Source organism: Chrysemys picta, chromosome 21 (genome assembly GCF_011386835.1).
Source record: "Chrysemys picta bellii isolate R12L10 chromosome 21, ASM1138683v2, whole genome shotgun sequence".
Lineage (NCBI taxonomy): Eukaryota > Metazoa > Chordata > Testudines > Emydidae > Chrysemys > Chrysemys picta.
The window spans coordinates 21461593-21478316 of NC_088811.1; the positions used below are offsets into that span (position 1 = coordinate 21461593).

The 16724-nt window shown below is 49.5% G+C and overlaps 1 protein-coding gene and 1 long non-coding RNA gene across 13 annotated transcripts in view; one reads left to right on the plus strand and one right to left on the minus strand.

The window, feature by feature from the left end:
- Positions 1 to 14267, minus strand: part of TMEM269 (transmembrane protein 269) — a 38102-nt gene extending 23835 nt beyond the window's left edge. For 2 of the 12 annotated variants that reach the window (XM_065574864.1, XM_065574860.1), the window contains exons 1-3: positions 14030 to 14072; positions 9043 to 9113; positions 1954 to 2056 (exon numbers count right to left, since the gene is read on the minus strand). Coding sequence is in view for 3 of the 12 variants with exons in the window: in XM_024106587.3 (XP_023962355.1) it covers positions 9043 to 9067 (25 nt within the window). In the remaining 9 variants the exon portion in view is untranslated. Of the gene's footprint in view, positions 1 to 1953; positions 8597 to 9042; positions 9114 to 12443; positions 12584 to 14029 lie in introns of those variants that run through there. The other 10 variants (XM_065574859.1, XM_065574863.1, XM_065574858.1 and 7 more) reach the window with 10 other exon arrangements.
- Positions 12653 to 16724, plus strand: part of LOC101953842 (uncharacterized) — a 33741-nt gene continuing 29669 nt past the window's right edge. The window contains exon 1 of the long non-coding RNA XR_010594206.1: positions 12653 to 12757. This is a non-coding gene — a long non-coding RNA (uncharacterized LOC101953842). The remainder of the gene's footprint in view (positions 12758 to 16724) is intronic.

A 16724-nucleotide genomic window follows, 5' to 3' on the forward strand; every position in this document is an offset into this window, starting at 1 on the left:
CTATCACTGATACTGGCTCAAGTTTTATTGATTATGAAACAGTTATTTTTATAAGGAGCATACAACAGGGTCTTGACTGAGTGTTAATGGAAACCTATCAAAGACAGACGGGCCTGATTTCCCCCTCACTCACACTGGTGTAACTCCAGAGTAACTCCACTAATGTCAGTGGAATTACACCAGCATAGATGAGATGAGAATCATGCCCTGTGCAGTCCTTCACACCCGGGCATGAAATCCACCATGTCAGAGGTCTCCATTCACTTACACTCACTTGCATTCCCTACTCAGGCAAGGCTCCAATTGACTTTAATGAAGCTTTGCAGAAAAAAGCCCTGAAGAATCCAGCCTTTGCACACTAAACCTGATTAACTCTTGGGATGAATGTCACCCCAATCCCAAGGGGGCCTGTATAAGCTTTAGAACACCACTAGCCCCATAACTAGAGGCCTTGTTTAGGCCCTCTGCACTGAGATGACTTTCACTCTTTAGAACCTCATTCTTACAAGAGAAGTTTGAGAAAACAGAATATCCTAAACCAAAATTAGGGCATTCAGGAGATGTGTCTTAAAAAGGAGGGCTGAGCAGGGTTGTTACATAGATTAATTCTTTGCATCACTCCATAGTTGTAGGGGGACTGATTAAGTCAGGGCATTAAATAAAGAACTCTGAACCTATTATAAGCCCGTACGGTGACATCGATGAAAATCCAGGCTTATTAAAGTAGCCTCAGAACGGTCACCACTGACCCTCCTTCAGCCCACAACATCTGGAAAGAAATGTCAGGAAAAAATAGCATGATATATTCCTCAGCTCCACAATAGCAGCCAGCTTGATGGTCTTCAGCCAGATGACAAGTGAGTAGCCTTGAGGGCTGCCTGGTGAATTTCAAGATGCTTAGATAGAAATTCTTGGTAGTTGTTATCCAACAAAGCAGCCATCAAAACTGATAATTCACTAGACGCAGGAGACAGACCTTGCACACATACATTATACCAATGGAGTTCTCGACAGCGTGACAGAGAATGGACTCCACAGTGTAAGTTTTAAAATTATTTGTCCTCTTCCTCTCCTCCCACTTCCCTGCTCCCATGGAGGTCAATACAAGTTTTGCCATGGACTTTAATGGAACCGGACTGGGCCCTTAAGTTATAGGACCTGATTCTCATCTCACACCAGATGCATACAAGTCTAACGTCCACTGACTGCAGTAGTGTCCCTCGTTAGTCATTCTGGTGTAAGTAAGAGCAAAAACCAAAAGGAACTCCACTGAAGTCAAGCTACAGTGCTGTAAAACGGATGAAAGTGAGAGGAGAATCAGGCCCATAGACTTACGTTAACTTCTTGCAGCCAAGTCACAAAATAGGGACAGACGTTTAGTTTAAATAAGCTAAATCCTTACTCCAAACTCCCCTTTGATTGGATTCTCTCTCAGTTTTGCTGGTGTAGATCCAGAGTAACTCTGACAGGATTACTTGTCATTTTGGATTTACATCAGGCGAAATGAGATCCGAATCCAGTCCATTAACTTCAATTGTCGGAATAAGGGCTGACGGATATGGCCCACAGAAGTGTATTTTTGAAAATAATGTTTTATTCCTTCTCCCATGATTTTCTTTCAAGTTAAATATCAGCCCATCCCCTGAGAGTTAAAACTTAGTTCTTCTGAAGAGCCCTGTCGAGTTAATGAATACTCCTGGCCCCATATGAACTGTGGGGTTACTAACCACCTCAGAGTTGCTGCAGACAGGAATCCTCCCCAGCAGAAATCTTGGATTTTAACAATCAGTGAAAACAGAGAAAAGCAGCAACAAAAAGATTAGAATCTTGATACCCAACAATGCTTTTGGCATCACAATGGCCGGCTGCTAGCATCAGCAGTAACAGAACATGGAGAGAGGGTGCTCAAAGGGTTTAAAAAAAAAATCAAGTATGAAATTGGCATTTCTTTACCTTTCTGTTGTAAAAAAGGGTTTATCCACTGGCCTCCAGTAAGGCAAGTTTGTTCCACTTTTGAGCAGTGTCTTTCACAATAACCTGTGTACACTTGCATCAACTGTGATTACGTGGGGGAAGGAGGTTAAAACATTCAACCAATGAGTGTTAACTAACAACATCCCACTCCCATGTCCACAGGGCCGGATTCTCCTATCACAGCAATGAGACTCCATTGGTTTCAGCAATGTTTCCCCAGTGTGACAGGAGGATCAGGCTCAGCGTGTCTGGCGTGGTGTGAGGCAGTCTAGCCTCCCCGCATTTAAGGCACAATCCAGCTCCCATTGAAGTCAATGAGTCTTTCCAATGGGGGCCGGATCAGGCCCTCATGCCATATGGGCCACATTCTGCCTTTGGATGCACATGGGCCTCTCCTGTGGAGGTCAATAGGAGTTCTCAGCGTAGGCTAAAGCAAGCTGGGCTCCTGCAACTTCCCTTTAATTTTTTATATCCATGTGCGGAATGAATTTTGTTATGTGCACCAATAAGGAGGTGATGTGTAGTGGGGTTGGGGCCGAGGGGTTTGGAGTGTGGGAGGGGTCTCGGGGCTGGGGCAAGGCATTGGGGTGCAGGGGGGCAAGGGCTCTGGCTGGGGGTGCAGACTCTGGGGAAGGGCCAGAGATGGGGGATTTGGGGTGCAGAAGGGGGCTCAGGGCTGGGGCAGAGGGTTGGGGTGTGGGGGTGAGGGCTCCAGCTGGGGGTGTGGGCTCTGGGTGGGGCCAGGGATGAGGAGTTTGGGGTGCAGGCTGCCCCGGGGCTCTGGGGGAGAGGTCACGGTGCCTCTCCCTGCTGACAGTAGCTCCGGGGCCAGGGGAGAGGCCCATGGCAGCCCTGCACGCCCCACCTTGCTCCCCTCCCCCCTACCTCTCTCCTCTCCAGGCCCCTGTGGCTGTGCACCTGTGCGGCCCTTTATTGCTTGCTGTGCGGCCACGCAGTTTAGAGGGAACTTTGGGCTCCTGTATTTCTGAATACAGAACACCATTGCTAGAGATACGATAATGCCTCTGTTTCTTGGAGCATTTCCAACGTGAGCTGTCCAAGCCAATGAGCTCATTATAGATGAATTGTCCCCAAGAAAGATCAAGGCAAATCCTCACTAAGTCATCCGGGTTGCAAACAACACATTGCCTAACCTCTACCCCTCTACAGAGAAAATCTTCTTGTGGAAATTCCCACTTCAAGTATTCCTTTCTCTGAGTTTCCAATCCTGAATTAAAAAAAACAAAATGCTAGATCAGCAAAATGATATTGAAAATGCTCAGGGAAACCCTGGTGAATCTGAAAAAAAATTCTGTCTCTCTCCATCCAGCTAACACTCGTTGGTGCCAAGAAAGTGTCTGAAAAAGGGAGCGGGGGTTCTTTGTGCACAGTACACATAGTACTATGCAAGTGGGCTTCTTGTACGGCTGGTTTATTTTAATTGTGACATGTTTTAATGTGGCTTTAAAAATTGTTGCTTTTTGTGGCTTCCTGCAGGGACAGGTAGACAGAGAGCAAATATGCCTCTTCGTATAAACTGAAAACAAGATGGCCAAGTTCAGATGATCCACAGTGGAAGAGTCAGAAAGATGTTTAAAACAATAAACTAGTTCTAGGATAGGTTTAGATTGTATTCAAATTCAATGTAAATCGGGCAGGAGGCACTCTTCTGGCTGAAATGAATATAGTTATTGCTCATAATTTACACATTGGCATATTGAAAAGGAAGTGACAAGAGAGAATGCAGGGTTTCCCCCAAGATTTTAGGTAAAGGTGTGGACAAAGTTCCCAGATGTCTGAATATGCAACCCCAAATGTCCAACAGAGCATAAGTGGCTCCCTGTGGAGTTAGTTTATAGCTGGTTAAGAGGGGAGCAAAGGCTTTACGGAACAGAGATGAATGGGAGGAGTCGGTGCAGAAAATGATGTCACCAACCCCTCCTTAGAGCTTGGGGGAAACCCTGCAAAGGAAGAGGAGAGCAGGGAAGGCTCTAGAAGGTTTTCCAGTGTCCCTGCTGGGCATGCTCAAAGTGGTGCCATTGAGCAGGGGAGACAAATTCAAAGTCAATTCTAAGAGCATGCAGTTTCACCTGCCAGGAAGCCATTGTGGCCCAGATGCTCAGGTGATGTATACAGGTGTAGCTCCAATGACTTTGTGCCAATTTGCACCAGCTGAGATCCTGGCCCCGCAGGTGGTAGTTTTATAGTCTATGAATGACTGGTGACCTACCTCTCTTACAGGTTCAGACACAAAGTATGCCTGCTAAGGTGACACACACATCCCTTATTTGTCCCCTTCACTCAATTTTATATGGGCAGTGACAATTCTCCACTAGGTAAGAGGGAATCTGAGTGACTTGCAAAGGAATAGGGGAAATGTGTCTCATAGGTAAGTGGAAGGAGATTTTGCTTCTTGGAATAATGTTGCTGCAGTAGACTCCTATGAAGATTAAGTGGTGAAATTATATTTTTATCTCCAATGAAGCAACTGTTTGTGCTACCAACCCAGAAGGGCCATCCTGCATGTTAGGGACCTACCATATTCTTGATCACCACCTTATACTTGAAAAGAGTCATCTAGATTTCAAAACATGAGCTTTTTTATGGTAGCATAAGAGCTTTATGACAGCTGGCATGGGTTGATGCAAAGGCTGAGTCTAAGAACCCCTAAAAACTGTGGTCAGACTAAATTAAAGTAACTCCTCCCACCAATTTGGAGAGCTAAACTCAGACAAGCCAGCATGCTTAGATGCTATGATCAATACATCTCCCTTCAGTTAATCCCATTAAAAGGGACAGCCTCAAGGTTGTAGATCCAAAGAGCTAACCTATATTTGCAGAAACCTACATAATTCATTAACAGCTCCATACTTATATGCTATTTTCTCAGATAAGAAAAAAACCCATGCAAGTCACCCAGCAGCCATGCATGCAAGTTTCAGAGAACATAATTCTGATATGGCAATTTCAGTATCAAGCTCCCAAAGGGTGATTAAGCAGCAAGAAGAAAAATGGGACTTAAAAAACCTCAGTGTCCTTTTAAAGGACAGATTTGCAGTAAAGTTCCCCTTAGTCTCACTATAACTAGTTTGGTATGACTTCAATTAGCTCAGTCTACCAAGCAAAAGCCTTTCAGCAAAGTTACCTTTAAAATATGAACGTGCTTCCCCCTCTCTCACCTGTTCACAAAAGCATGGAAGGTGCTGCTTACAATGCAAGTTATCAATTTTCAGCCACAATTAAACGAGACATGTCGCACCCCTGTTCTCCAATAATACAGTGGCAAGGAGACAACAGCCTAATTTTCATTCCCTGCCTGCATGATCATCCCCAAGGACCTGCCTCTTCACTGTCTTACATCTTGCGCAGTCATTTACTCCTATGCAAATGGGTGTAAAACACTAAACTTCTCACTCCCATAAACTAGTGTTACTCAACAGTAACACCAATGAAGTTAATGGCATTACACTAGCTTTTCACCACTTTAAGTGCAATCAGAATCAGTCCCACAGGATTTAAACACTATCTCTGCTAACGCCGTTGTTCATGCTGATGTGAATGGGACATAATTAAGAAACTGTATATTCCTCTCCAGTCTATAGCAAGGCCCCCTGATTTCTCTGGGACACCAGTGCCGAAAAGTAGAAATTCTGAAGCAGCTTCAGGAAAATGTTGTGGTTTCTTTTAAAGGCTTTTTTTTAAATTTACATATGAAAATGCTTCACACAATCACTATGATAGCTCCTGCATTATTTAGATCTACATTCAAATGAATTTGTTTTACACCCCCACAATATTTGCAATGCACTGTGTATTGGCAACTCAACCACAGTGCAGAAGATGTCAGGGAGAAGCTGAGGTTTTGGCAACTAGGCAGGCATGGGCTGAACATATTACATGAATTCACTTGCTGTAGTGAAAGAGTTAACAGCAAGAGCATTTGAATTTTCATCATCAGCCATTTATAGCCAACACGCCACAGACATGAATGGGGCTAGTCACCATCTCTCAGATGCTGTTCCTGGCTGGCTGCATAATCAGCAAGACAATTCTGCATTGATGTAGGCTCAGTTCACACTTAGAAGGTTATCTTGCAAACTCAGGGGCTAGCACTTTTCAAAAAACAAAATGCACTTCTGTGGCACAGGACAGATTCTGTGACACTGTCAAATAGATGGGTATAATTAGACCTATTGAGACTGGGGAGACACCCAAGGCCTGATTCTGATCTCACTTATCCTGGTTTTACACCACCATAATGCCATCGACTTCAAGTGGAGTTTGCCCTGATTGACAACACTACCAGAGAGAACACAGTCTGGGCTCAAGGTCACAAGAATGATTCAGGACAAGTTTCAAAATGACATCCCAGGCACACAGGCCAGGACAGCACGGATGTATTGCTCTCATGTAATCCTTCCGCAGCGTGGGGGGGAATTCCACCCATGATTAATTTCAGAAGGCAGGTATAACGTGATGCTGGTATCTTAACCCAATGGAGAAACTGCTGCACTGAGAGGCCGTGAATGCTAATCTCATGCTCCAAATCCAATTTCAGTCATTCTGCAATCAAGCAAAACTGGAATTACATTTTTAAAAGAAATTTAACCCCCCTCTATTCAAACCTTGAAGACAGTGTTTGTGCACGACTCAGCTACATCAAATGTATTCCTTGGCCGTGAGAATAGGGTCCAATTCCCGTTTCCCAACGCAGTCACCTCTCTAGTGCAAAGCAGACTGAACTCAACCCTTACCAACTGCACAGGAGTACACAATTGCTAGTTCAAGCTGACTGCAGTCTGCTTTAGGCTAGCAGGGGAAAAAAGAATAGTAGGAGAGAAGCAGTTATCACATGAGCCAGCTAGATTCTCTCATAAGAAGCACACGGCAGCCTCTCTATTTGTATACCTCCAGTGGAGTGCATGTGAAAAAAAAAAAAATAGTCAGAGACATTTAAAAACTAGCAATATCACGCAATTCTGATACTGTAGGGCCCATTCAGGAGAGGATTTCTAAGTAAAAATGCTCTCTGGGCCACAGACTGTGTTTTAGGAGAACTGGAGAAATGCTAATTCAGAACCTGTGTTTTCCGACTGTTTCCTCATTATGTGGAGGGCAGCATATTACGGCATAGGGAACTGCGATCTTGGAAGGTAACTGTAGTGGGGGAGTTGTTTGGTAGCTAGTAGTTACGTGATCATTAAAAATCAGTTCATTAAAATCAGATTGTTAAAGTTCAGAAGTAAAGATGGATCATGCCCAGGAATGGCTGTGTGAAAAACCTTCTAGAACACAGACATGGGAGGAGGAAAGAGAACACTCAAACCTATGTTAAAAGAACAACAAACAAACAAACCTCCAGCAATATCAAGGAAGGAATTTTATGGACATCACAGAATCACACACATTAATGTTAAAAATTACAGACCAAATTCTGCCTTTGGATGCGTGTGCACAGCTCCTAATGACTTCAATGAGATTCGCATGCACCCATCCAGCGCAGGATGTAATTATTTGGCTCCTTGGTCAGCCTATCACAAACTGAGACAGAAAAGGCCCTGATCCAAGAGCCGTTAAATTCCATGGAAAGACTCTGGATTCCAACAGGAAAAGGATTGGGCCCCAAGTTCAAGAAGAGAGTCAGGCTTAACTTTCAATCTCCAGGCTTTGTTCCTTGTCAAACCAACACTTACATTGCACTTGTGTGTGTGTGTGTGGGGGGGGGGGGGGTATTTTAATACACACACACACACACACACACACACACACACACACACACGTTAAAATGACACTGCGACCCCAGCAGGCCAGGCTGGCCTGAGTGTTAAATGATTATGTTTAATATTTTAAGCTCTTTGGGGCAGAGACCATGTCTTCCTATAGGTTTGTACATTAAGTGCAATGAAGTCTCCTGCTCTTGGAATGACAGGAGCCTTTGGATGCTACCACCATTAATAAGATATCAAGTTTTATTTTTTCCATGAAGTACTGAAAAGAAGGGGAATGACTTTTGGCTGGATTCAGCTTTTTACACCTTGTCTCAGTTGTACCAGAGTAAAAAAACCTCAAAAGCCAGTGGATTGTTAATCATAAGTAATTATTAAATCTTACATCTACATGTTGTGTAGTTCTTTATGTGGCTAAGCCTGGTAGGCCACATTTCAGCCCAAGGGCTGGCTGTACCCTTATACTTTGGCCAGGGGGAGAGGGGGAACTAAAGTCACCAGGAACAGGCAGGAAGAAAGGGTGTGGAAAGCAGGGTGCGGTGACTCTGCTCTGTGCTCCTTTCCTCTATAAACAGTCCCTCCACAAGCATCCACAGGGCTGGGGCTCTGCGGAGTGCGATGGGATGTGCTGGGACCAGATGCTCCACATTAAGCTGGTGGATTCTGAGAAGAACTCCAGCTTCCCCTTCACCTCCAATTCCTCGTCTAGGACAGTATGGGCTGAACATGTGTGGGAGGTGCAGAGCCAGTGACAGAATGGCTTCTGAAGGATCGGGCGTTGGCAGAGGGGGAAAATGGGGAGCCCTATCTGCCTAGGCCACAATCCCAGGATCTCTGGAGTTGTAGCCTGAAATCCTGAAGAACTACCAGACTGCAACTCCTTCCCTCAGCTCAAACTGTAATCAAAGCCAGAAAAAAGGTCCCATTAAGAAGGGCAACACAATTTGCCAAGAATGACCAGAAGTGGATGAAAAGTTTTGAAATTCTAACCCCAAAATAAGTGATGAGCAGAGGGCGTACAAAAACGTTCACAAATTCCCCCCATTTTCCAACCAGCTGCAAGAACTACTGGACAAGCTTGGTGGTTGTTGTCTCTTTGTGGTTTCTGATCTAAAATGAAATCTTCTTTTCTACCCCCGCCCTAATCTATACACTAACACACCTCTGGCAACTAAACATCCTTTCATGATAAATGGAACATTTGCTCCATGCTTCCTCTCTGGTTCCCAAGTTGTATGGATGCTGGTTTGTTTGTTTGTGTTTTCAGTGAAAATAGAGCTGGGTCAGTAGATCAGTGTGCAGAAAGAAGTAAGACATGCTCAAAGTTTTAAGAAGTACTCACCAGAAGGGGGCGACACCATCCACATCTTTGCTGAATTATTATGGGATACTGCACTCTTCTACTACTGAAGACTAATAAAAACATTTATAGAGAGGTTAGATCATGCACACAGCATCTAGTTATCATTGCCCAAATTGTTCATCTCAATTACCAAATGGGTATTATAAAAGGCCAATCAACTGGGGAAGGCTCTGCCAGCATCTAAATACACCCACTTTGTGTGTGACTTGTGACCAAAGCAAAACAAAAAACACCGTCAAGAAGTGCCATTGTACCAAATACCCAAACTTCCCTCGTGGCCGGAAGTACAAAAGCTACACTCCAGAGATGGGCATATCCTTTGGAACTATACAGCTAAGCATTTCTGCTTACTTGCACAACACTCATTACCACTAGGACAAAGCTTGCTTCACACTGTTAAATAAACAATGCTAGACTCCAGATCAGCTGACAGAAGCAGGCTCAACTAGCAAATAGATTGCTTGCTCTCCTGTCTCCTGTGAAAGCCCCCACCGCTGTGCTTCGGGGTAGGAGCATTTGGTTCTGGAACTACCTGAAATCAAAGCGCTGAGATTCTGTGCATGCGTTTGAGCTTTATTGGTCATTGCTGCAGGACGTGGGGCAGGCTGGGTCTTCCAAGGATCCTAGATGAGTTGGGGGTTTAAATCCCACTGATTCAGTGGGAGCAGAATTCCTAACCCAGCCTGCACTAGGCTCAGAATGAAACTTCTAGGACTGATCCGGGGACAATTCCACAGGGTATTACGGTCATTACTGTACTCTGAAAGGAAGATTAGTGCTTGTGCAATTTCAAGACCAAACTTGCTTATACAAGAGAATCCCTGAGATTTGAAAGACAATTTACTAAGCCTAGAAACACACTGTTAAGGGGGGGGGGGGAAGAAACACCCCTTCCCTCTTACAGAGAAAACCTTTAAGGAAACTGTTACTCTTACTGTATCTATATGTTAATTAAGTGGCAGAGATGAACTAAAAGTGATTTTGCTTTAAGCCCGAAGAAGAGTTTACCCTCTGCTGGATCCAGTTACACTTCCCTGCAGTCGGAGACTTCCCTGGTATTTCCACCCCGCAGTGCATTGCATTTCTGAAATCCCAGGGTTCATCAGAGACTGCTCTGAGGTTTCGGAAGTGCAATGTTATCATTCTAGAGCATCAAGACGGGGAAGTGCAAGGATGAGTGAATTGAGGGACAATAGCAGATGGATCCTACCAGGCTTGGCCTTGACTGCCCAGGGCACTGGGGGTGGTAGTCTAGAGGCAAGGAATAGGGCGGGGCTGTGAGGCCAGAGAAGGGAGATTGGGAAAATCTGGGGGAGGCAGCAGGGCCCAAGGGTGATGGGGAGTCCAGGGAGGCAGCAGGGACCAAGAAGGATGGGTGGGAAGCCCGGGAGAACAGCGGGGATCGGGAGGATGGATGAGGAGGCAGCAGAGGCTGGGGTGATCGGGGGATGGGGGCAGGACTGGGGGGGGGGGGGGTCAGTGGGAGCCAGGAGCGATGGGGGTGGGAGCAGGGGAGGCAGTGGGGGCCAGGAGCAATGGAGGGATGGGTGGGGGGCCAGTGAAGGCAGCCGATGCAGGGGAGACAGCAGGGACAGGGGCAATGAGAAAGGGGGAACTTGCTGCAGGCAGCTAAAATCTCCATACACATGGATCTGGAAAAGTGGTGTGGCGAAGGGGTGCAATCTGTCCTCCCCTAACATTCACATGTGACAGCTTTTCAAAAGTTTAGAGGGAAAGGGAAGGTCTGAGCTGGAGTTTGGGGATGGAAGGGCGCTCAGAAGGTTGGTGTAGTTCAGAGAAAACTTTGGAGCCACCCTCTGGGCCATTCTTCTTGTGTCTCACACACACACACACACACACACACACACTCTCTCTCTCTCCCCCCCCCCCTCCCAGCTTGTCAGGTAAAAAACTCGCAAGTGCTCCTTCTAACCCTCAGAACGCAGGCTGGTTTTTACTGGAGGGTGAGAGTAGATTTTTAGCCACTAACTCCCTTTGAGCAGCTTAATCCATCACAGGAGCACCACTTCCTTTGCAAGAGACACCTAGCAAATCCAGTGCCCACGGCAACGGAACCAGGAGGAAAAAGGCCCCTGACTGGAAGGGACCAAAGTGATCAGTTTGCAAATCACTCAGCCAGCGCTTGGTTTATTGCCCTTTGGCCTCGACAGCACGAGCACTCTCGGGTCACCCCTACCCCTGGAAGGGAAAGGAGGAACTTGGCTGTTCAACTGCGCCCATCTTCTCTAAACTCCTCCCGGGCCCTGCCAGTCTTCCACTGCTCAAGCTGCAGGCTGAGATCAGAAGAAAACCACAAGTTTTCCTCCGGGAAGGCTCCCCCCAGGGAAAACAATGAGCCAGTGCCGCAGGCCCCAACCAAACGGGATCATGATAAACTGGCTCATCCGGGCTAGGACTACCTGCAGCCAAAGCAGCCCAAAGCCGTTCCCAGGCTAAAGGAGATTAGAGGCGAGGAGCGAGCGCTGCCGGTGCAGCCCAGGCTCGGTGACCGGGGGGACCCTGGGCCCGGTTCTCCTCCCACTGCCCCTCGTGTAAATCAAGGGAACGGCACCAAAGCTACCGGCGCGAGACTGGTGTACAATTAGGTGACGGGGAGGAGACTCTGGCCCTGGATTTGCCGGCCAGCTTCCAGGGAGCGAGCTTGGCACGGACGCAGGCTCTGCCTGTCCTGATGCTGCTAACGCCGCGCGGAGTCACGCCTGACTCGGGGGCGGGGGTAGAACAGGCCCGGGGCGGCTCCGGCGGGGGAAGCGGTCGCTGTGTTATGCCCCATGCAGGTTCCGGGGCGGCCGAGGGGGCGGGATGTGCTATTCAGCTTCCCGGGTCATCTCCCTGGACTCCAGCGAGTTACTGATGGACCCCGGAAGCTGAGTAAAACATACGCCCCCTCGGCCGCCCCGGAACCTGCATAGGGCATAGCAAAGCTGCTTCGGACGCAGCGGGAGGCTTTTCCCCGCAGCAGCTTGGGCTCTGCGGAGGGGAGGCGCGGTTGGCCCGGGGCAGCTCCGGGCGGGGGCGAGGGGCTTCGGCTGGACCGGGTCTCCGGGGAGTGGCGGGGGGGTCTCGGGGCTCCGGCCGCGGGTCTCGGAGGAGGGGCGGGGGGGACTCGGGGCTCCGGTCTCGCGGGAGTGGCGGGGGGGTCTCGGGGCTCCGGTCTCGGGGGAGGGGCGGGGGGGTCTCGGGGCTCGCCTTCCCAAGGGTGGCTCCACCCGCCGCCCATGTTTGCCCCTATTGCATTCAAGCACTGTCCACAAACACAGACGCATCCTCACAACACCCCCACCGTCCTCCGGCATCCAGCATCCAGGCATGTTACCGCTTTTAAGGATGGGAAACCGAGGCACAGAGAAGTGACTTACCCAAATCAATGGCAGAGCCAGGGTTCGAATTAAGCGTTTCTTTGCTCCCAGCCCTGTGCCGAAAACACTAGCCTGACGCACTTCTTTATTTTATAACCAATCCCCTTCTCATAAATGCCCTGAGTCATGGAACAGGGTGGGGCTAATTCACAGGACAGAATGTTTTGCAAAACACACTGGATTAGTGGGGTGGGAGGAGCGCTGGAGATAGCGGGAGAAGTGGTTGGACCAGGGTTTACTGCCTTCCACAACGGGGCCGGTCCAAGGGGCTGGAACTGCAGAAGTGGGAAGACACTGGTGCACTGAGACCGCAGGTATGTTTACGCTACAAATGCACAGCCCCAGCCCCGCCGCTACACTGGTGTAGTGTAGACACTCCAGGTTTTCCCATCGCTGCCATAAACCCACCCACTCCAGACGCGGTAGAGCGATCAGTAGAAGAATTCTTCCATCCACCCAGCTGCATCTGCAGCGAGGGTGAGATCGACCACCTCCATTGAACAGGACTGAAGTTTGTTATAGCGCTGAGCGATGTCGCTAGGACAGCAGTGGGTTTCTGTCTAGATTTCGGTTTGTGTCGTTTTAGGTGCAGTTTGGTGTTTGTGCCTGGGGTAGAGCAGGGAAAGTGGCCAAAGAAGCAATTTTTTCCCCTGCGAAATGGGCAAGACCTGTAATGCCTTCTTCAGTTCTGAAGATGCAGAGAACAGTTTTGCAGCGCTGACAATTTTGGTGGAGAGCTGGGAGGAGGCGTTCCCAAGGGAACGTAGTTGGGGGCCTAGATAAAACCCTTCAGAGACGGGGTGAGGAATAACTTGGCACAAAGACATTGAGGGACGTGGGGGCAAAGGCCCCACGCAGTTATTGGGTTACTGCAGCTAAGATCACTTGGGGGTAACATGCCGTGCCTGAGGGTGTGAGGAAGGGGGTAAGGAGTGGGGACGGGGGAATAGGCCGTGCCTGAGGGTGTGAGGAAGGGGGTAAGGAGTGGGGACGGGGGAATAGGCTGTGGCTGAAGGAGCAATAGGCTGCTACTAAGGGGGACCAAGGTGGCTGAGTGGGGCCAATGGGGGTCAGGGGACAACAGGCTGAGTCTGGTGGGGCCGAGGGAGATGACAGGCTGCAGCTGGAGATGGGGCCGAGCGGGGTGAGAGCGAGACAGGCTGCGGCTGGGTGGAGGGGGATCCAGAGGGTGAGGGGGAGACAGGCTGCAGCCAGGGGGAGGCAGGGCTGGGGGGGGTACCGGGTTCAGGGCTGGGGGGGTTGGAGTGATGGGGACAGAATGGGGGTGCAGGACAGGGGAGGCTGGGGGCAGGACTGGAGTGTAGGGTTGGGGGAGGACAGGGTGCGGGGATGGGGGCAAGCCAGGAGTGCAGGGCTAGCTGGGAGGGGGTCGAGGGTGCAGGACTGGAGGTTTGGGGGTGATGCGGGCAAGCCGGGGGTGCAGGGCTCGTGGTTTGGGGGAATGGGGGAAGGACGGGGCGCAGGGCTCCCCCCACACGGGTGCTCGCAGACGCTGGGGAAGCTGGACAGCGCCCGCGGAGACCCGGACCCGCCCATCGCCCGGCCCGGCCCCCAGCCGCACTCACCAGGGGCGCGGGGCTCCGCACTCGGACGTGGCTCGGGCTCCAGCTGCTGCTCCCGGCGGCCCCGCGGTCGCTTTTATACCCGCTCCCCCCCCCCATCCCCGGGAAAATTCCACAGGAAGTGACGGCCGGGGCCTCCGGGAGAGGGAGGGGAAGCAGCCCCCTGCACCGGGCCCAGGCATCCCCTTCACCGCTTGCCAGCAGCCCTTAGAGCCCCTGTACACCTGCACTATGCCACCCTCAGCAGCCCCCTACATCTCCTATGCCTTCCCCCAGCCGCCCCTATACATCCCTACTATACTACCCGCAGCAGCCCCCCCACATCTCCTCCCCTTTACTGTTCCCCAGGAACCTCTGTACACCCCCTGGGCTGCCCCCAAGCAACCCCTTTACTACCACCAGGAGTCCCTTTATCAACTGTCACTATATCACCCCCAACAGTCCCCTATACATCCCTTTATCTTGCCCTCAAGCATTCCCATACTGCCCCAAGCAGCCCCTTATACTGCCCCATGCCACCCCCATAGCCTGCTATATTGCCCCCATACAACTCCTAACAACCAATTATACATCCCCCTTTAATCCCCCATGCTGCCCCAACATCTCCTTATATACCCTCCAATACAATCTCTCTACTGCCCGACAAGCAACCCCGTGTACATCACTCTATAGGTAACCTTCCCATACTCACCCTGGAGCAGTCCGACTGAGGTAGCCCCCTTCATTTCTCCACAACAGCCCTCCTGAGGCAGCTCCCTTGCTTAAAAAAAATTGGAATTGCCCATGATATTTTTTTAATTTAGCACTGAAATTGTATTAACTTGCTGTTTAAGGACAGGTGGTTGTAGATAGAGAAGGTGAAAAGCAGCTACTTGAAAGTCTTCTGTTTGTTTGCAGGCCTTATTTCATTTCCAAGGGTGAGGAGAAAACCTCAGAGACCATCTACATTAGCACAGAGTTCTGCTCACCAACAATCTCCTTTTTATTCACAAAGGGGACTTGGGGGTTGCTATGCTCAGCGTTGGAGAGCCTAACTTTTAGGTATCTTGCTACCTCGTGGAACCCACAGCCCCCAGTGAGGCACCTAGACAATGCATGGGGAGACTTAGTGAGTGAGGCACCTAGACAATGCATGGGGAGAGTTGGGATTCACAGGAGCCAGCCTGCTAGCCAGAGATGGGGCTGGCCTAAGCCCCACCCTCAAAGAGTGGGTGTGGATCAGAGAGAGCACTCATCTCTACTTTGGGTTCTCGGCTGTGAGCCCTTTCCTGGAGTTAGGTGCCTAAGCCCTTTCCTGCAAAAAGTGTGAGAGAGAGAGAGAGTGTGTGTGTGTGTGTGTGTGTGTGTGTGTGGCATTGTTACTGTCTCCCCTTAGAGCTTTTAGCCCAGGGGCCAGAGCACTCACCCAGGATATGGGACCTGGGTTCCAATCCCTGTGCCCCAAGGCATATTTAATTATGTATGCACCATGGAACTGTGTCAACAGAAGCAATTGAGCAGCCCTGGCCCAAGAATACCCCATAGGCCAGTGGTCAGGGCACTGTCTGGGGAGGTGGGAGACCCACGTTGAAATCCCTTTTCCACGGCAGGCAGAGGAAGGAAATGAACCCAGGCCCTGGGTGAGAGCACTAACCACTGAGTTAAACGTTATAAAGGGGGGTGTTGGCGGGGGTCCAGCTCCCTCCTCCTTCTCAGTTCCCAGACAGAGTTTGCCTAAAATAACAGTCCAGAGTCCAGTCTGCAGGCAATGCGAAAGGTTTACTGGGGCTAAACAAGCATATTCCAAAGCCCTTCACACCAGTCAGGCTTATCTCTATACGCCGATAGAGTTTTCCTCTTTCCCTCCCCCAACTACAGTTCTAGACGCCGATAGAACCCCCTTCTTCTCCTGACCTCTAGCTCCGCACACCGACGGAGCTCCCTCTTCTCCCCCCTATTCTTGGCAAACTGAATGATACTTGTAATGCCCCTGCCCTGGTACCACCCCTTTCAGTAGATGGTCGTGGTCCGTTCTGGGGAGTCTTGAGTCTAGGGGCAATAAGACCATCTCTTTCATACTTGACAGGAGGGATAAGGAGCGAGGTTACTTTTGGCCATGGACACTCTCTCGCGGACTCAGTGTCTCTTCCTTACACCTTCCAACTGCGGGGTTACCATAGCAGCCCCTTGCTCGATTGGGTCCCCTTATCTTCTCTTATTACTGAAAGGCAAGGCTATCAGCTCGCTTGGTAGGGGGGAGGGGGTGCAGCCTTGTGCTTTCACTTACATTCTCTTGCTTGCTTATTCAGCCTGTTTAAATTAAAAGCAAGGCCAGAAGCAAGATTATGATTGTGAAGTAAATAGGATAAAGTCTAAACATTCTTCTAACAGGGTGCTTCCTCCTCTGGTGGCTTTGTGTGGGTTTAGGTACACCCCCCCTACCCCTCCCCACCCTTGGGCCCTGTGGAGGAGATAGGCCTAGTTTGAGGATCATGCTGGGGTTTAGGAGTGAGGAGAGTGCCTAGACCAAGGCAGCTGTCCACCTGTTCACTGGCAGAAATGTAGGTATCTATGGGACTTTAATGGCTGAATGTCAGCACCTTGGAACCTTAGGTACCAGTTGAGTGGGGTTTTTGAGGATCTCAGTGGGGCTGATGTCCTTTTGTGGCTCTAGTCCAAATACATTGACTATTGAGGGATGAGAGGTGTAAAGCTCAAA